Raw genomic sequence first — 19,099 nt, forward strand, 5'->3', positions numbered from 1 at the left:
TACACTTCACTTTTTCACATTTGTCAATCTAAAATATTTAGCATAAGTGACGGTCATTGAGGAGTGTGTGAATAGTGACATAATTCATATTGTAACCATTCCATTGAAATGGAGGGAGTATAAGACAGTAATGAGCGTAATATGAGACAATCTCACCGAAGACTCGCTCAAATAGCTAAGCATCATAATGGAGCAACTTTTGTCTACTTTAGGGATAAAATTTGCTTATATATAGAGGATGCATCTAGCTAAGTTTCACATTAATATCCTATTCTTCATTTACTTGGAGCAGCAAATTTACTAAGGTAAGCAACTTTATCATATACCATCTTGGTCAAATTAGTCGTTTTCTTGCTGTCACATAATTTTGTGCACAAATTTTTTTGTACAGTATCATTTCTTATTACAGATAATAAATGTTCAGCATGTAAGAAATAATCCATATTTTTTCCTTATCATTCATAACTTATTGTGAACATGATTTTAATCTTGGATTTTCGAAAACTGATCAGGACTAATTAATCATCCTTTTGCAGCTACAAGGCCTACCAGAATGAAACCTGCCTGCAGGATATTGTTGCTGATTTTGATAGTTATATTTGCTGTAGTATGTACTGCATCGTTGTCTGACAGAAAAACATACATAATTCACATGGATAATTCTAAACTCTTGGAACTAAAGAGTGCTAACAAGCAACCCCATGAATGGTATGAAGAGATTTTACAGGTTACTAGTACAACATCAGCAGATGAAGGGGAAGAAGCATTAGTCCCAGAGCTTCTTTACACATACGAGACTACTATGACCGGGTTTTCTGCTAAACTCACCTCAGAACAGTATCAGATGTTAACTGATATTGATGGGGTACTGCACGCTGCTCCTGATCAGGTACGAAGCCTCCAAACGACATACTCACCTGATTTTCTTGGCCTAGAATTAGGCCAAACAGGGCTGTGGAATGAAAAGCCGGCGTCTGATGTCATAATAGGTGTTGTTGACACTGGAATTTGGCCCGAACATATCAGTTTTTCTGACACAGGATTGTCTCCTGTTCCATCAAGATGGAAAGGCACCTGTGAGGAAGGCACAAACTTTTCGGTTACAAACTGTAATAAGAAACTCATAGGTGCCAGGTACTTCCATAAGGGATACGAAGCAGCCTATGGAAGAATCAAAAGCACCTTAGAATTCCTGTCTGCTAGAGATTCTCGCGGTCATGGGACTCACACTGCATCCACTGCAGCAGGAACTGCAGTGCCCGGTGCTAGCTTCTTTGGAATGGCCAAGGGTATTGCCCGTGGAATGAGGTAACTTTCTAACAAAAGTGAACTATTGGAAGCATCTTCAATCATATGTATTCTCACTAATCTTTTCATGTATCTTAACAACAGTTTCACTTCAAGAATAGCAGCATACAAGGCCTGCTGGGAAGGGAATTGTGTCGACTCTGACATATTGGCTGCCATAGACCAGGCAGTAGCTGATGGAGTTGATGTTCTTTCCCTCTCCCTAGTAGGAGATGCTACACCTTATTATCAGGATAGCGCGATCATTGCAGCATTGGGTGCGTCACAAAAAGGGGTCTTTGTGGCATTTTCTGCAGGAAACTCTGGTTCTTTACCATCCACTGTTGGCAATGTTGCACCCTGGGTGATGACAGTTGCAGCCAGCTCCCTTGACCGGGGCTTCCTAGGACAAGTAAAGCTAAGTAACGGAAAGACTTTCCGTGGTGCTTCAATCTATTCCGGTAATCATAAGAAAACTAAGCAACTGCCACTAGTATACAAAGAAACAGCTGGTGTCGAAAAGACTACAGAGTACTGTCTCCCTGGATCACTATCTCCTAGCCTTGTTAAAGGCAAGATAGTCCTCTGTATGCGTGGCATCAATGACAAAACTGAAAAGGGATTTGTAGTAAAATCAGCAGGAGGAGCAGGGATGCTACTACTTAACACACCCAATTACGGCGAAGAGCTTGTTGCTGACCCTCATGTACTACCAGCCACCTTATTAGGAGCATCATCTGCCAAAGTCATCAAAGAATACTTAACACAGTACAGAAACTTAACAGCCGCGATTTCATTTCATGGTACGACATATGGAGCTAGATCCCCAAAGGTGGCTGCCTTTTCGTCTAGGGGACCGAGTCCTGTGGATCCTCACATCATCAAGCCTGACATCACTGCACCAGGAATGAACATCCTAGCTGCTTGGCCTCCAATGTCCTCCATAACTCGGTTAAGTAGTGACAAAAGACGGTCACATTTCAATATACTGTCAGGTACTTCAATGTCCTGTCCTCATGTTAGTGGCATAGCTGCTCTGATAAAATCAGTTCATACAGACTGGTCACCTGCTGCAATAAAATCAGCCATAATGACAACTGCTTACACTCGCGACAATAGAGGCCATCTCATCTCTGATCTATCTGCATCAAGCAACACCAAACACGCGACTCCTTTTGAGTTTGGTTCTGGTCATATTAACCCTGATAAGGCCTTAGACCCCGGACTTGTGTACGACATCACAGGTGATGACTACTTGCATTATTTGTGCAGTATCAATTACACTAACACTCAAGTCACTATTTTGGCAAGGAGGAAATATAGCTGCCCAAGCAACAAGGGAAAAATCGCGGTTCAGCCTGGTGATCTGAACTATCCTTCATTCGCGGTCATTTTTGATGCAGCAAAAAAAGGAAAAACTACCACATATACTTACAAGAGGACAGTGACTAATGTAGGAAGTGGTAAAATAAGTTACAAGGTATTTTTGGACCAACCTAAGGGTGTTAAGGTTAGTGTTGAGCCTAAGGTGTTACACTTTACGAAAATGGGTGAGAAACAAAGTTACAAGGTGAGTTTTACAGGAACAAGTAGCAGGAATTTTTGTTCCTTTGGTTCTTTGATTTGGGTGAGTGGAGAATATAGTGTTAGAAGTCCAATTGCAATAACTTGGCAATAAATTTGAGATAATTAATCGTTATCTCTGTATAATCATATAGTAAATGCAAAAATAAAGGAACATTTTGTTGTTTTAAATGTTACACAACATCTGATTTTGTGGTTGATTGGAATTTGTGAGTTAATTGTAGAACATTTTGCTTCCTTAAGTTTATTTCCCTTGAATATACAAGTACATAGTTTTCTACTTTTCTTTGTCGTGCAAGTAAGAAGTTTGACTTTGGAAGTTTCTACTGTGACAAGGGACAAAATTACAAATCTAGATGACCAATGAAAATTATTAGTAGTTTAATTATTATGTTTACTTTAATATATAATTTTTTTTATTTCACTTTCTTCAAAAAAAAATAAAATAAATTATTTCACTATTATTTAATGAGTTACTTATATTTGAAAATATGATTACTAGACGCAATCTACAAATAAAACACAACTTCCACAAAAATATTGGTTAGGTGAATCAAAAGGGTAGAAAATAGAAATATAGGTGTAACCAAACTCTACTTTGATTTGGTGAACCATAATAATTTCTTGGACTTATCTCAGGTGAAATCCAACTATATTTCCTCATTTAACCATTTTATTTACCATTCCCAAAAATAACATAACTCATAACTTGGCGTCTTGGCACAAAGCACACGATATTACACATTGGTACGCCCAATATTCACCATTCCTTCAAATCATTTATGCCAAAAAAAAAAAACTCAGAGTATTAAAAATAAAAGCATTTTATGTCCGATTGGCCACACTATGTAACCGTTTGTAAAAAACCAAAGTAATCTTCATGACGCTGATCAAGTAACCTTATGACACTGCCCGAGTAACCTTATAACACTGCCAATATATCCTTTGTAACATTAACGGAGAAACCTATAAATCTGAATTTGGTATACACCGTAGTCCGTACAACATTACACAAAAAAGTCAAAAACTATTTTCTTTAAAAAAAAGTCAGGACTTTTCCATGCGAAATCAAAACAGTATCTCTCTTCTTCTCCTTCCTCCCGTCTCTCTCCGCCATCATTATTCCCTCTGTTTTCATCACTCTGAAAAATCCCTTTTTATTTCTTGATCTGAATCTAAGCTCAAGCATTCATAATCTTCACTTAATTCTAATCAAATTCACAAAAAAATCCAGCAATTTGGTTGGCTTTTCCGTCGATTTTGAGGTAATGACATTCATTTCTGTTTATCAATTGCATGATCGTTTCTTGAACCCAGAATTACTTTGATAAAACCCTAGAAATCTGAGAAATTAGATTCTGCATCGTACCCTTATAATTTACAAACCCATTTTGCATAATTTTCTGGGAATTTTGTTTCATCTTGTAGTTTTGATGTATATGTATACCTAATTTGATTGAAACTTTGGAATCTGGGTTTGATTGATTGATTATGGATAATAGATATGGTTCTGGACCTCCATATCCTTATGGGTATCCACCCCCAAGTCAGCCATATCCACCACCCCAAATTTCTGAGGTTTACCCTCCACCACCACCCCACAGTTCTGAGGCATACCCTCCACCACCATCCCACAGTTCTGAGGCATACCCACCGCCACCCCACAGTTCTGAGGCATACCCACCACCACCCCACAGTTCTGAGGCATACACACCACCCCCACATTCCCATTATCCATACCCGTATTCGCAACCGGCTTACCCGTATCCATATGCGCAACCAGCTTACCCGTATCCGCCACACCCGTATTCTCAACCTAGTTACCAAGTTCCACCTCCTAGACCTTACTCATTTTCAGGTCCTCTTCCCCAAACTACTGCACCTCCACCAAGTATACAGCATAGTAGTAGTTTTCAGTATGGTTCATCTCATTACCAATATCATCCTGATTCGAGTCCTTATCCGGCCCCTAATGCCCCTCCCTTGCTTCCTTCGCGGAGTAATAGCTTTAGTAGTTCCCATGGACATGATAATGTAGTGAGTGAGTTGCCGGATAGTAGTGGGGTTGGTGTTGGTAGTAGGCCTTCCAATGCTTCGATATACCCTCCTTTGGACGATCTAATGTCGGGTATGCGATTGTCTGATGTTCGCCCGTCTGCCCCTGCCTCACCTCCTGCACCTTCTGTGCCTTCGATGGATAGTTTAGCTTTAACAACCCCTGCAAGTCCTGGTGGAGAGTTTGGTCATCATGGCAGCTTGCATGGGATACATGCTAGAAGTCCTAGTTGGGATAGTTGTTTTTCTTGTGTTGGTTCTCCAAGTTCTTCTAGTTTTGAGAGCGAAGGTATGCAGATTGTGCCCTCACAAAAAGGGTCTTTGAAAGTGTTGCTCTTGCATGGAAATTTGGATATATGGGTTTACAAGGCAAAAAATCTTCCGAACATGGACATGTTTCATAGAACGCTGGGTGATATGTTTGGAAGATTACCTGGGAATGTAACCAATAAAATTGAGGGCCATGTATCTCGCAAGATTACTAGTGATCCGTATGTGTCAATAACAGTATCCCACAGTGCTGTAATTGGGAGGACTTATGTGATCAGTAACGAAGAGAATCCTGTGTGGATGCAGCACTTCATTGTTCCGGTGGCACATTATGCTGCTGAAGTGCATTTCTTGGTCAAGGATAGTGATGTTGTAGGATCCCAACTCATAGGAAGTGTATCGATTCCTGTGGAACAATTGTATTTAGGGGCAAAAGTTGAGGGTACATATCCTATCCTTAATGCTAGTGGGAAGCAATGTAAGGCCGGAGCTGTCTTGAGCATTTCCATTCAATATACACCCATCAAGAATCTAAGTTCTTACCACCATGGAGTTGGTGCTGGCCCTGATTATCAAGGGGTTCCTAACACTTACTTTCCTCTTAGGAAAGGAGGAACAGTTTGTCTTTATCAGGATGCTCATGTTCCTGATGGCTGCCTTCCAGAATTTATGCTTGATCAAGGAATGAAGTATGTGCATGGAAAGTGTTGGCAAGACATATTTGATGCTATACGACAAGCAAGAAGGCTTGTTTACATTACAGGGTGGTCAGTTTGGCATAAGGTTAGATTAGTTCGTGATGGTGGAAATCATTCATCGGACTGCAGCCTGGGAGAGCTTCTTAGGTCCAAATCAGCAGAAGGAGTGAGAGTTCTGCTTCTTGTGTGGGATGATCCTACTTCAAGAAGTATATTGGGTTATAAAACGGTCAGTGGCTTCTCCCAACTTCACTCTTTAATCATATATATCCTTTTAGTCTGATTTCTATCTTCTAAAATCTGTATGTAGTGGGCTTAATAGCAGATTTATGATTCGTTTGTTATCCAAATACCACTAATGATATTTTAGTAGGCATACTTTCTTGCAATTTTATGCTTGTTAATGTGTTCCTGAGTACTATTTCCATATCTTATGTATCTCTAATAGTACAGGATGGAATTATGGCAACCCATGATGAGGAGACTCGTCGTTTCTTTAAGCATTCATCAGTGCAGGTGCTATTATGTCCTCGCGTTGGTGGAAAACGACACAGCTGGGTCAAACAAAGGGTAAATGCTACGTTCTTGGTTTTGTGGTTATGATGTTTGTGATGAAAATTTGTTTATTCTTTGGCCTGATAGTTGGCTCTGTCAGAATACATTGTTATTATTTTGAGTGTTGGAATATCATTGAGTTTGTATTGGTCATGTCTCCTGGGTGCCCTTTTTTTTTCTGTTTTTGGGACAATGCCATAGTCTATGCTGTTTGGACTCTATTTCCACCTGCAAACACTTGTGTCAATTAGGAACATTGAGAGTGCATTTTAGAAGAACTAAGAAAAAGAATATGGGAATTTAGGCACAAGTATAACTATTTCTCAGTTGAAATTAAATACAGGAAAAAGACACTAAAAGGTTGAATCCAGTCAGTCCTTTGGTAACATAAGTAAACCAACAATGACAGTCACCACCTGAGTCCATGCATGTATGTAACAGTCAATTTAAAGATTATGCTTTCCATTCTTTAATGGTTCTTGCAGTATTTTTCGACTACCATATTAACTTGGATCAATTTACTTTTTACTATTTGCGCCTGACGTCTAGGACCCACCTAGTGGCAACTAAACTGAAACACCTATCACATTCTGTACTTGTAGTGTTTAAATTCTGAATTTAGTGCTGCACTTCTGCTTGCCAACCGGGTGAAGCTCATTTTATTAGGTGGCTTATTTTGTTGAGAAATGGGAAGTGGATATTTGTATTTTAACCAACAGCACAATCTGGAATCAGCATCTTTTTTTACTTTTGTGGCAGAATTAAATAGGCTTGTTCAGGCCCATTTTTACTAGATTGTTATGGTTTTCCTATCTAATATTTTCTATTTCCTCTAAAATTTTATGTATGAATTCAGTCTGAATATGCTGGTTTGTGTTTTCTTTTAGGAAGTTTCAACAATTTATACCCACCACCAGAAAACTGTGATAGTTGATGCTGATGCTGGCAATAATAGAAGAAAAATTGTTTCTTTTGTTGGCGGGCTTGATTTATGTGATGGGAGATATGACACTCCAGTCCATCCTCTGTTCAGAACCCAGGATACAGTACACAAAGATGACTATCACAACCCTTCATTCCAAGTAATTCTTAATAACTTCTCCATTTTTTATTGCTATACGGTCACTGGTTGCTATTAAGCAGAAGACATAATGTCTGTTACGGCTGTAGATAAATTATGATGTGCTAAATGTTATATAGTAAAACACATATATCATAACAGGAGATGAAGAAAAAATAAGAGATTTTTGAACTTGCAATGAAATAACTTTTTTTTTTTTAGTATACCAAAGGGGAACAGAAGATTGGCATTTTGATGGGTTGAGGTTATGCGAGTTTCATCTCTAAATTTTGTATAAAATTGGTGTGCTTTAATGTGTTTTCTTGTGAAACTTTTGGACAGGGCAATACCACTGGCTGCCCAAGAGAACCGTGGCATGATTTGCATTGTAAAATTGATGGGCCTGCAGCATATGATATTCTTACCAACTTCCAACAACGATGGTTAAAAGCTTCTAAAGCACATGGGATCAAAAAGTTAAAAATGCCTAGTGATGATTCATTACTGTTAATTGAACGCTTGCCTGACATAGTTGGTATATCTGATGTTCCTTGCCTTAGTGAGCACGACCCAGAATCTTGGCATGTACAGGTATCTTACACTAGTTTATTTCTGTTTCTGCATTTTCCACCTAAGGGTAAGAGAACTAAAACAATTTATATCAGGTTTTTCGATCTATCGATTCCAGTTCTGTAAAAGCTTTTACGAAGAATCCTAAGGAAGCTACTAGCATGGTGAAGAAAATTTCCTGCCAATTCTTTTTTTTGGTTGTTTATTACCCCCCTTTACTTTTTCTTTTTAGGTGTTACTAAAGTCGATAAGCCACTTTGAATTTGTAGAATTTAGTCTGCGGGAAGAATGTTTTGATTGACATGAGCATACATACAGCATATGTGAAGGCTATTCGAGCTGCCCAACACTACATCTATATAGAGAATCAATATTTCATTGGTTCTTCTTATAACTGGAGTTCATACAGAGACTTGGGTAAGAATTACTTTTATTTAAACCAGCAAGGATGTATCTATAATATTTTGTTGTGTATTGCATTTGCTTCTGCTGCCTTGTTAATTGTTATTACAACTGATGTATTTCTATGCTGTTATTTCTTACCTTTTTTTTTTTTTTTTCATTTTTTTTAATCAGTTGTACTACTACAGTACTCTGTATTAGTTCAGCTATTACTGTTTGTGCTCTTCCACAATTCTCATATCGAAAACAATTCTCATATGGAAATAATGTATTTCTTTGCTGTGGTTTTTGTTTATGATGGCCCATATGCTGGCATTGAATGTTGTGCTATGTGATCCCTCACATCCATTCAGTGGCCTGCCAAGTGTTATTGTTTCTATTCTGTGTACTATTGTGACTATACTTCTGATATGGCATGTATCAAAGGGCTAAATTGGTGGATGTTGTGTGGATTGGACATTACAGCTAGTAATGGTGGATGGTCTATGCTTGTGTGCGGGTTTTTGACAGCATTGTGATAGAGGAACCTTATAGAATACTGCTTGTCATGCCTGATTTGGCATTTTTACCTGGCTGTCTTTTCTTTATACAGTAATAAGAAAAAAAGTTTTCTATCACCCCTTACTCTATGTAATTTATTTTTAGAGTTTTGTAAAGGGTAGTGTCCGTGAGAAGAGGCTATTTGGAGATGTCTCTAGCTACAATGTAGTTCTGTGCATAATATCAACTCCTGTTGATTTTTTTTTTTTTTTTTTTTTTTTTTGCCATTTGCTACAGGTGCTAACAATTTGATTCCCATGGAAATTGCTCTCAAAATTGCGGAGAAGATCAAAGCTCATGAGAGATTTGCTGCATATATTGTTGTCCCAATGTGGCCAGAGGGTGTTCCAACTGGCGCTGCCACTCAGAGGATTCTCTTTTGGCAGGTGAATTCAGTTTGTGACTTAGTTATTGTATAAGTATAAGCAGCTTCATTACCTCCCTACCCCCACCCTCCCTCTTTCTGTGGGAAGTGAGGTGGGAGATCACGATCTTCTGCAATAATAGAATTCTGATTTTTCCGTAATATAGTGTTGGATAGCTTCCACATGTACATATGGAGTGCAAATATTGGCACTATATTGTGAAATCATGAAAGGTCTGCTGCTGCAGCCTATCATGAAGGTGTTCTAATTGAAATTTCAGATATGCAACACATTTGTATCTAGAAATATACAGCGGGGATATGCCATTTAAACCTGTTTACTTTTGATCTTTTAAATTTTTTCTTCAGCTTTCAATTAGAGAATTCGTCTTTTTCACTAGGACATAGGGTGTCACAGAATTACTGTGAATCAAAAGGCCAAGGAACAGGGTCTGGGAGTAAGATTTGAAGTGAAACATTTATATTTTAATCTTCTTTATCATCAAAGATACAAAAAAATGCTTTAACTCTCAGCTTTTGCCATTCTCCTGTGTCTCCATTCTGGCAGCCATAAACATCTGTAACAAACAGCTATGCTTCTCTTTGTTCGACAATGGCTGCAATCCCACAATGGTAAATTGGTAATAATTAATAGCATGTATACCTCCGGAAAATTAAAAAAGGGGGAGGGGGGTTGTCTTTAATCTCTCTACTTGTATAATTTGGTGGTCTCTTTGATTTTTTGGTAAGATACTTTCCCTTTCAACAGAACTTTGATTTTTAATTTTTATTTGTTCAGATTTTGGTAGGGAAGGAAAGGATAGAACTAAATCGTCCAGTTTCCTTAGAAGATAGAGAAGATTTCATGTTAAGGAAATTAGGCTTGACCACCCTTGAGACTTTGAGAGTGTTGCTTATTGTTGGTGTGTAGGCATTGTATTAATTTTGAGGATTAATCTGGGTTTTACTTACTGATTAAACAGAGTTCCATAATAGTTTTCTTTTTGCCCTCTTTGCCTGAACCCTATAGCTTAGTTAATTCAAAGATGAACAATTTTTGGTGCAGAACAAAACAATGCAAATGATGTATGAAACCATTTACAAGGCTCTGGTTGAAGTTGGCCTTGAGGAAGCTTATACGCCCTTAGATTACTTGAACTTCTTCTGTCTTGGCAATCGTGAAGCTCCAGATGGGAGTCCTGCCTCAGCTGGAGGTCCCCACCCTCCAAACAGTCCTCAGGTGGTCATTCATTTTCCCTTGAGACTACAGTTTTTTGTTCTGAATGACTATGTAGATTCAAGCAGTCATCGTTTGTCTTCTGAATTGACAAAGTTCTGCATTTCATGATTCTCTTTAAGCTCTGGTATTTTATCCCTCATGTCCATTGTTGCATCTGTAAATATATAGGCTATGTGTCAAAAGAGCCGAAGATTCATGATATATGTTCATTCTAAAGGCATGATAGTGGATGATGAGTATGTGATTTTGGGTTCTGCAAACATCAACCAACGGTCAATGGAGGGAACCAGGGACACAGAGATTGCAATGGGAGCCTATCAGCCTCATTACACCTGGGCCAAAAAATCAGCTCATCCTTTTGGACAGGTATGCCAAGTTCCAACCATCATACGAAGTATTATTTTAATGCCTCTATGGTTTTATAGTAGGGTATCGTATAAGTATGGAACCATGTGCTACTTGACCTTTGAAAATAATGTGCTACTTGACCTTTGAAAATAATGTGCTGCAAATAATGATTGGAGAAGATTAATTGACATGCTACTTGACCTTTGAAAATAATGAGTAGATTTTTTTTTTTTTTTTTTGAATCATTTGTTTGAACTTCATAAACGATATCAAATATAAAGCCCAAGCTCAATACTCAAAAGGAATATTTGGTAGTGTACCATATGTCCATATGGAATAGAAAATATGTATATGATGTGCTGTTTTGCGAATAACTGAATATCTGTGTTCTGCAGATATATGGGTATAGAATGTCTCTTTGGGCTGAACATCTTGGACTTGTTGATGACTGCTTCACTGAACCAGAAACTATAGAATGTGTTAGAAAAGTGAGGGGTTTGGGAGAAATGAATTGGAGACAATTTGCAGCTCCAGAGGCCACCGAAATGAGGGGCCACCTCCTTAAGTACCCTGTTGAGGTTGATCGAAGGGGTAAGGTAAAATCTCTTCCTGGATGTGAAAATTTTCCTGATCTTGGCGGTAACATATGTGGCTCCTTCATTGTAATCCAAGAGAATCTCACCATCTGATGAACTTATTGCCACCACCTTGCAACAAATAACTATTCAGGTTTTCAACAGATTTAACAAATTTTGTGACTGAGACGGAAGTTATAGCTTAGAGGCTAGAGTTAAACTTTGATTTATACCAATAGCTTTATTTTTAACTTGTATGTTTTCCGAGGATGTAATTAAACATAGTGTTGTTAACATGGTTATCTGTAAAAGTGATGATTTAGTTTAATAATTCATCTTATAATCAAATTGTTTTTGTCTTTAAGGCACTTCTTTAACTATGACAATTTTTGAAAATGTAAAGTATTATACGTACATGAAATGTTATAAAAGTTCGTTTTTTTTTTTGTTTTTTTTTTTTTTTCGAATATTTGAAGCAAATTTAACAAGATACAGCAAGATTGTCTTGTTTCACAACAGTGAATTCCAGCTATCAAAGGTTTGTGTTTAGCACCAATGCACCATGTTAAAATAAATGATCCAATATTGGAAAAATCTATTAAATTTTAGCAAATTTGACAACTTTACACTAAATGAGACAGTTTGAAACACAAATTGCTCAACTAGCTCAGGAGATATTTACAAGTTTAGCATGTTTAGTATTTGGGTCTATGTCCACCCGTAGTCCAAGCTTAGCTAGTTCAGGAACCTCTACAGTTCCTTGCATCTCCAAATCAGCCACCATCTGCTGGTTTTCGGCATTACCTTGCAGTATATTGCTTGCACACCATATGCCCCATTCCCTTAAGAAAGGATTGTCTTCATCAAGAACACATTGCTGTAAAAGAAGAATAATCCCATTCTTTTCTCTCACTTCATCTTGTACATACTTTCTTCCAAAAGAACAATTTGCAATGACTGCCACAATATCTCTTCTAAAGCCCTTGTATGGACACACCTTTGATGGCTGAGAAGTAAGACCTTGATTCTCACCAGGTTTCATGGATTTCCTAATTGATGATGGTAGCTCAAGTTCACGGAGAAGAGATAAGAGCAAGTCCAAGAGGCCCCTCGATACCAATGAATCCACTGCATCCTCTGGAACTTCTTCAGTATCAGCAGCTTGAGGTTTCCCCTGTGCACATATATCTCTCAAAACAGTGAGTGAATATCCGAGGACATCACTGGTAGGAATGCCTGTAGGCAGACCAGATTCGCCTCTTGTGTAAAAGTCAACAGCTTTGACAGCTTTCTCAAATATGCCAAGAACAAATAAGGCAAGCTCAGAAACAACATGAATCTCCTTTAGTCGCTCGTTCAAAATTTCGGAGAGGATGCGCAAAAGGAAAGCTACTTCTTTAGTAAAATTTATACCTCTACTTTCATCATTGCCTAGATTATCAAAGCCACCATTCAGACTCATGAATAATGCAGGGAAATGAGATTCCTCCAAACAAATTCTTGAAAGAATTATCTTTAGCCAGTCTTCTCCAAAACCAACTGGTAGAGATGTTATAAAAAAAAACACCAATTAAAGACTAAACATCAATATATTTTGAAAGTTTAGAAGTTATGTGATTACCTTCTGACGCTGTCTGAATGATTTCTGCCATGATAGCCAATCCTGGAGTTCTACAAAGTTCGGGAAACAGTTTAATGCTTCCATCGCTACAAGTGTAATTAATCATACACAAAGGGTCACAAGTTTCCCTCTTGCGAATTCTTGCAATTTTGAGAAACAACTCAGGGAAAAACTGGTCCCATATTGCACACTGGTGCTTCTCCCCAGCAAGTGAAACATTGGCTACCACCTGTAAGGCTGTACGTATAATTGCAACACCCGAATCATCAATATCAAACCCCACCACATCAATTGCACTAGAAACAACTCCAAGACCATTACAGTCAATGAACAAGTTCTGATTCTCTACCTCTCCTGCACAAAGGTTCCTAAGGAGGCGAAGAGACAACAATAGAAAATGATGTGCCGATGAATGAGGGATAGACTGTATCAACTGAAGTACAACTGGGAGTATACGCTTTGATGCAAGATCTGATCGACCATCCTCAGTTCTTGAAACCCCTATAAGACTTTGTAGGCATTCATTCAACGTTGAAGAATTCGAAGCCTTTAACAAAGGCTGCAGAATATCTTCTGGTATGTATATTTCCCCAGACAATGCAGCATCCATTTTAACTACACAAATTTCCAAAACTTATACTGTAATTAAAGTTTCTCAAATTCAATAATTATCAAACCAATTTCATGACTCAATCACACTACATTAATAAGGCAATGATAAAATATAAAATCCCATATTTTACAGAATATATCAACCATCAAATTCTGAAAATTATATCGTGCACTCGAGACCATGATACGCATTCTCTCCCCGAAGTCAACATAGATTATTGAAATGTTAAGATTATAATAATACATATTGATCAAATTAAGGGGCAATTAATTCCAAAATGCCCTAAAATTTCAATTTTGCAGGAGAAAGCTCTCTGCTTTCCACTCTTGGCTATCCATAATCCAAGAAAACATCATTTATTATGACAAAGATCTTCAAATTTCATAGTTCAATCCTAATATTAAAGTGTTCTGCAATACATTAGCAACCAAATTTGATTCAATTATCACATAATTTTAGGGATATTTGATTCAATAATCAATTAAGCTCATAATTTTCTTTTCTAACAACAGAATCGCTACTTATGATCCTTCATAATCTTAGTATTTAGAATCAATAGTTCAGATTTTCAACCCTAACCTAGATTGTGAAATTGATAGGATGATTACAAAAAGAAACTACAACTTACCTCAGAAGCTGCTTCAATGGGGGATACAGATATTTCAATAGAGAACGTCAAGCGCGCTTCAATGGAGAACGAAGTGAGAGAGACAGGAAGAGGAGGTAGGACTAAGCACTCATACTTGAAAATTGGAGATTATATAAACAATTAGCACCCTAACCCCTAATTCTCTAACATAAAACAATTTACGGTTTTTTTGGTACAGTATTTGCGAGTTAGATACTTGTAGTTACAATTTGGTAAAAAGTATGGAGTATATGTATAATTATTCGACTTTCATACATAGTTGTGTCTTGTGAGTTTGTTACTTTTGAGATGTTTTGATCATTTTAAAAGTGAGAATTTTTTTTTGCAAAAAATATGACTGCAAAATAATTAGGGGTGCCCATAATTCGGATAAAAACCGAAATCCAATCCAATCCAAACCGAATTATCAATTCGGATCGGATCCAAATTTTAAATCGGATCGGATCGGATTGAGATTTTTTGGAAATTCGGATTTTCGGATTGGATCGGATTGACCCTAATTGGATCCAATCCAAACCAAAAACCGAATTATAAAATTAAGCTTGTATAAATATGGATTTTTTTGTATATTTTGAAGTTTAGTTTAAATACATACTACTACATAAAATAAGTTAGAGATACTTTGTATTAATTAATTAATGACTTGACGTTGAACTATTTATTTTAATCATGATTTTGAGGACTTTTATTTATAGTGAAGCTTTATTTTTATAATTGTATTAGGCGCTAAAAAATAATGTATTATAATTCGGATTTTCGGATCGGATCCAAATAACCGAATTGTAATTCGGATTGGATTGGATTGGATCAAGAGAGAAATTCGGATCGGATCGGATCGGAAAATTGAAAACCGAATTATATTTCGGATTGGATCGGATTTGGACTAAATCCAAACCGAAAACCGAACGGACACTCCTAAAAATAATTATACGAATTAAGCATTCTTCGTTCTAATTTGATTGGCATGTTTTGACTTTCGCCACTATTCACATAAGTTTCTTTGACTTTATTTTGTAATTTAATCTTAACAAGTCATTTTTATGATATATCATAAATTTTTGATATTTCAAAGGTAGACGTTGAGACTAATCAAACAAAGATGTGTCAACTAAAATGAAACGGAAAAGTGATGGGATAAATAAAAACACGGAGTATATGTATGTTTATGGAGTCAATGATATCATATTATTTAAGTGATAGAATAAATAAAAATTCATTGGCAATAAATTAGCACTAATTATTGGTAAACCATACAAGATTGATTATTTATCATATGCCATTTTTCTTACAAATAAATAAATTTGATACAAAGATTGTCATCAAAACAGCAGCTTAATCTTCAGCACTATGATCCAGACATGTAAGTATACCGTGTCTGGGCTCCAAAGATCAGGTCGACTAGTTTTTCTGCATCAAGTAGAAATCATTAAAACGCATATTAGAGTTTTTTCATAGCAGCAGAAGTCCACAAGAATGATTATTCTATCCTATGTTATCCGTCTTCAACAATGTCACGAAGTTAGGATTGCATGAAAAAGCAAGTCATTTTTATGTTAAACAGAATAAATATAAGTGATAAAACTAAGTTCACAGGGAAACAGAAAATGAGATAAAATCACACCTGAGAGTAATCCAACAACAGGAATAGGTTCCAACACCTTTTGGTTACTTTCAAGCCGTCGTCTGTAAGCATAACACAAGCACAAACTGCTCAGATACATAATCATTTACTGTCAGAAAATTTTAAGAACATTACAGATGACTAAAACACCGAACCTGGTATAAGTGCAAAAGAATGGATCTCTCATAATATACAGTGCCCACAATACTTTCCGCCGCCTTAGCTGCAATCCAACACACAACATTTCAATACTAAGCCGCCTTTAAGAAAGAGGTTGGTTAATTGATGATTACTGTATAAAAAAATGTTAAAATAGAGAAAAATTTATGACCTCGTCCTTCTCAGCTACAGAAAGATTAGTCTCTTTCTGTTCATTTGTCCCTTCTTTTGATTTTGTTGCTAGTGAGCTGACGCTTGAACTAACCAGGTCCACGGCTAGTGAAATGAGCCATGGTTTCCATGAACGAATCCCGTATTTTCTGATAAACCATACATAAATGAGAGGCCTCAAGATAAATAGTGTCTCCCCCATCAGAAACAAGCCGCCACAAAGACCCTTCTCTGACAATATCGAAGAAACTGTTGGCCTTTCAATCACTACAGCTGTAAAAAACAACACTTGAATAACTTTAATTTTTCAGTTATGAAATGATAAGAACCAAACTTAAAGTTCCAGATCAGTAAATACTTGGAGTGCTTGTGATTACTCCTGGCTGTTGGGTCCTTCTAAGCCATGTTGGATCATAAACCATCCTAGCATTTTCTCCAAACCTATTCAATGCGGCAAGTGCCTTCCCTTCACGATTCCATGGATTTTGAACGTATTGATTGTTGAGGTATGCAGGCCTCAGATCTCCACCAGGTTTTGCCAAATCTCCAGGATTATTTTGAGGATTTGGGGGATCATCAATGTTTGGTGTTTCACCACCGTGTAAAAGCATCTTGTAGCCACTATCTCGAAACAATGCTAATCTCAGCAAAGCCCTAAAGCAAATTGCACATACTATATCAGCCATGTATAAAATCAATAGGATATGCAGGTACAGAAGATGAAGAGCTGCACACAAACTTACTTAGAGGCCTCTGTAATCAAGATAAAGTTCCACTTTTTGTCATCTCCATACAACTGCTGCGCCACAACTTCAACCAATGTCTCTGCTTCCTTCAAAGCAGATATACACAATGAAAAAGGGAATGATGATGATGATGATGATGTGGGAACTCGCCATTGTGCTGGTGTTGGTGTTGTCTCAATTATATGTTCATTGATTGCTGTAAGTATACCCAATATCGAAGTGACTGTATGCAAATCATCAAACATTATCTCATTAGAAGACCACTTGATATATCCTAGCAAAAGGCAGCGAGGAGCGTAAACCGCACCAAAAGCAATTGGTAAAAGCTAGTGAGAAGAACTTAAAGGTTACCAAAGTTTCACAAAACCTGCTTCTGGCCCAATTTCTGAAGCAGAAAAGCGTTCAGGAAGAAGCCATGTCAATCCCTACACAAAGGTGAAGAAGAAAGACATCAGAAGTTCAGAACACAAAAACCAAGTGACAAACCACAGTATTCGTCATCACTTGTACTTGATTTCTAAGGAAAAGAATAAGGACAGATGAAGATAGTGTCAAAATACAGGACAAACTCAGCCCTTCATCAGCCAGTCAATTAGTGGACAAGGAAAAAATGTTCTTCATTATAAAAGCAATAAGCAATGAGTGGCAAAGAAAGAAAAAAGTTCTTCATTATACGGATCATATTGTTAATGAGCAACGAGTGCAAGGGTAATACTCATGATTGTATATACATATTTGGTATCCAAGATGAGTAAAAGATTTTGTGACACACAATTGTGAACTGGATACATATTGCACTGAGTGAATGTCTTATATGGGGATAAAGAGATAATTTACATATAAATTACTTCGTTAAACCAAGTAAATTTGACTAACAGAACACTGATAACCATTATTCTTCTGATACTAGAGTGGTTGGAAACTCAGAGCCTGCAACAAGTCCCACCAGCATCACTGATTCTACAAAGCATATTGTTTTTCAATGCTGCTCCAGGGAGTCAATACAAGACCTTGAATGCCATTCAGACATGATACAGCATACAAATATGATCCCTAACCTGAATTCCCCAGCTGATAATCCATCTATATATCAACTAAACTCGGATAATCCACAGATGATGATGAAACAAGGGCTCAAAATTATTCATCTATATATCCACTAAACTCGAACAATCCACTCGTATTTGATGAAAAAAGGGCTCAAATTATTCATCTAAATATCAACTAAACTCGAACAATCCACTCGTATTTGTTACTCCTACACAACTTCCATACAGACAGTAAAATGTCGATATACACTAATACAGCGCCTACGCACGCGCGCACACACAAACACCAACACACCTGCCGGCTGCCAACACTTCTGACTATATAACCCAAGCCTACCAAATCCTAAAGCTTCAATAATCACATCAAATTTAATACAATATACTCAATTTATTAATAACAATATATATCCCAATCAAAATTCACACAGCTAATTAGGTAATTATATACTCCAACAAATTTCTGAGAATTTACAATCTCAGACCACACAATCATAAATAAAAGACCAATGCACAAACCTGCAGCATAATCACATAAAGTTTCGTCCTTTTCAGCTAAACTTTGCTAAAATTGCAAAACCCATGATCCCAAAAGTTCCTAATTGTTAAATATTCAACAATATAGCAACAAAAATTACAAAAATCACACTTACATTAGCAAGAGATTCCAAGGAATGGACGTAATCTTTGTTTTGGCGAACCCAATTCTTGTAAGCCTCCATTTTTACCAAAAACTTACAAATTTAATTGACCCCTCCCACCCCCCCCCCCCCCCCCCCCCCAAAAAAAAGAATTACTAATTTTGTAAGAAATTGAAGACGAAACCCTAACTCGAACTCACTGAGCGTCTACCTCCAATTGCAAATCTGCAATACTTCCAAATTCCCAATTCTATTATAACTGTACAATTAAATTTTTTTTATTT

The 19,099-nt window shown here is 37.1% G+C and overlaps 4 protein-coding genes across 7 annotated transcripts; 2 read left to right on the forward strand and 2 right to left on the reverse strand.

Annotated features, from left to right (window-relative positions):
- Nucleotides 1-172: 172 nt before the first annotated feature.
- On the forward strand, nt 173-3,071 carry LOC110714470 (subtilisin-like protease SBT1.1). Of its 2 annotated transcripts, XM_021892982.1 has the most exons (3): nt 173-305; nt 537-1,308; nt 1,393-3,071. In XM_021892982.1, the coding sequence occupies exons 2-3, from the start codon at nt 554-556 to the stop codon at nt 2,963-2,965; spliced, it is 2,328 nt and encodes a 775-aa protein (XP_021748674.1). In that variant the 5' UTR covers nt 173-305; nt 537-553; the 3' UTR covers nt 2,966-3,071. The 2 variants fall into 2 exon arrangements, with proteins under 2 accessions (XP_021748674.1, XP_021748675.1); XM_021892983.1 differs by lacking the exon at nt 173-305 and having other exon boundaries at nt 472-1,308.
- A 798-nt stretch (nt 3,072-3,869) lies between these two features.
- On the forward strand, nt 3,870-11,993 carry LOC110714198 (phospholipase D gamma 1-like). Of its 2 annotated transcripts, XM_021892679.1 has the most exons (10): nt 3,870-6,123; nt 6,348-6,464; nt 7,337-7,531; nt 7,852-8,100; nt 8,175-8,243; nt 8,349-8,496; nt 9,259-9,407; nt 10,452-10,625; nt 10,794-10,991; nt 11,369-11,993. In XM_021892679.1, exons 1-10 carry the CDS (start codon nt 4,363-4,365, stop codon nt 11,660-11,662), a joined length of 3,354 nt encoding a protein of 1,117 aa, XP_021748371.1. In that variant the 5' UTR covers nt 3,870-4,362; the 3' UTR covers nt 11,663-11,993. The 2 variants fall into 2 exon arrangements, with proteins under 2 accessions (XP_021748371.1, XP_021748372.1); XM_021892680.1 differs by lacking the exon at nt 8,175-8,243.
- Nucleotides 11,994-12,113: 120 nt separating this feature from the next.
- Nucleotides 12,114-14,585, reverse strand: LOC110714199 (ataxin-10-like). Its single transcript, XM_021892681.1, has 3 exons — nt 14,411-14,585; nt 13,170-13,784; nt 12,114-13,087 (listed from the first exon to the last, which is right to left on the reverse strand). The coding sequence occupies exons 2-3, from the start codon at nt 13,777-13,779 to the stop codon at nt 12,216-12,218; spliced, it is 1,482 nt and encodes a 493-aa protein (XP_021748373.1). The 5' UTR covers nt 13,780-13,784; nt 14,411-14,585; the 3' UTR covers nt 12,114-12,215.
- Nucleotides 14,586-15,643: 1,058 nt separating this feature from the next.
- On the reverse strand, nt 15,644-18,959 carry LOC110714034 (peroxisome biogenesis protein 16-like). 2 transcript variants are annotated; one of them, XM_021892496.1, is made up of 8 exons: nt 18,828-18,959; nt 17,496-17,553; nt 17,126-17,351; nt 16,741-17,036; nt 16,384-16,655; nt 16,208-16,275; nt 16,053-16,114; nt 15,644-15,838 (listed from the first exon to the last, which is right to left on the reverse strand). In XM_021892496.1, the coding sequence occupies exons 1-8, from the start codon at nt 18,894-18,896 to the stop codon at nt 15,777-15,779; spliced, it is 1,113 nt and encodes a 370-aa protein (XP_021748188.1). In that variant the 5' UTR covers nt 18,897-18,959; the 3' UTR covers nt 15,644-15,776. The 2 variants fall into 2 exon arrangements, with proteins under 2 accessions (XP_021748188.1, XP_021748187.1); XM_021892495.1 differs by having other exon boundaries at nt 16,384-16,670.
- Between the last annotated feature and the right edge of the window lie 140 nt (nt 18,960-19,099).

This window comes from Chenopodium quinoa, unplaced genomic scaffold (genome assembly GCF_001683475.1).
Source record: "Chenopodium quinoa cultivar QQ74 unplaced genomic scaffold, ASM168347v1, whole genome shotgun sequence".
Taxonomy (NCBI): domain Eukaryota; kingdom Viridiplantae; phylum Streptophyta; class Magnoliopsida; order Caryophyllales; family Amaranthaceae; genus Chenopodium; species Chenopodium quinoa.

Bases quoted from the DNA above. Each gene is read 5' to 3' on its own strand.
- LOC110714470 (XM_021892982.1), top strand. From the start codon at position 554: ATGAAACCTGCCTGCAGGATATTGTTGCTGATTTTGATAGTTATATTT. The intron at 1,309-1,392 runs GTAACTTTCTAA...TCTTAACAACAG, and splicing joins GGTATTGCCCGTGGAATGAG to TTTCACTTCAAGAATAGCAG.
- LOC110714198 (XM_021892679.1), top strand. From the start codon at position 4,363: ATGGATAATAGATATGGTTCTGGACCTCCATATCCTTATGGGTATCCA. The intron at 7,532-7,851 runs GTAATTCTTAAT...ACTTTTGGACAG, and splicing joins ATCACAACCCTTCATTCCAA to GGCAATACCACTGGCTGCCC. The intron at 10,992-11,368 runs GTATGCCAAGTT...TGTGTTCTGCAG, and splicing joins CAGCTCATCCTTTTGGACAG to ATATATGGGTATAGAATGTC.
- LOC110714199 (XM_021892681.1), bottom strand. From the start codon at position 13,779: ATGGATGCTGCATTGTCTGGGGAAATATACATACCAGAAGATATTCTG. The intron at 13,088-13,169 runs GTAATCACATAA...CATCTCTACCAG, and splicing joins CATTCAGACAGCGTCAGAAG to TTGGTTTTGGAGAAGACTGG.
- LOC110714034 (XM_021892495.1), bottom strand. From the start codon at position 18,896: ATGGAGGCTTACAAGAATTGGGTTCGCCAAAACAAAGATTACGTCCAT. The intron at 16,671-16,740 runs GTATTTACTGAT...AAGTTATTCAAG, and splicing joins AGTAATCACAAGCACTCCAA to TGTTGTTTTTTACAGCTGTA. The intron at 15,839-16,052 runs GTGTGATTTTAT...TACTTGATGCAG, and splicing joins TGTTGTTGGATTACTCTCAG to AAAAACTAGTCGACCTGATC.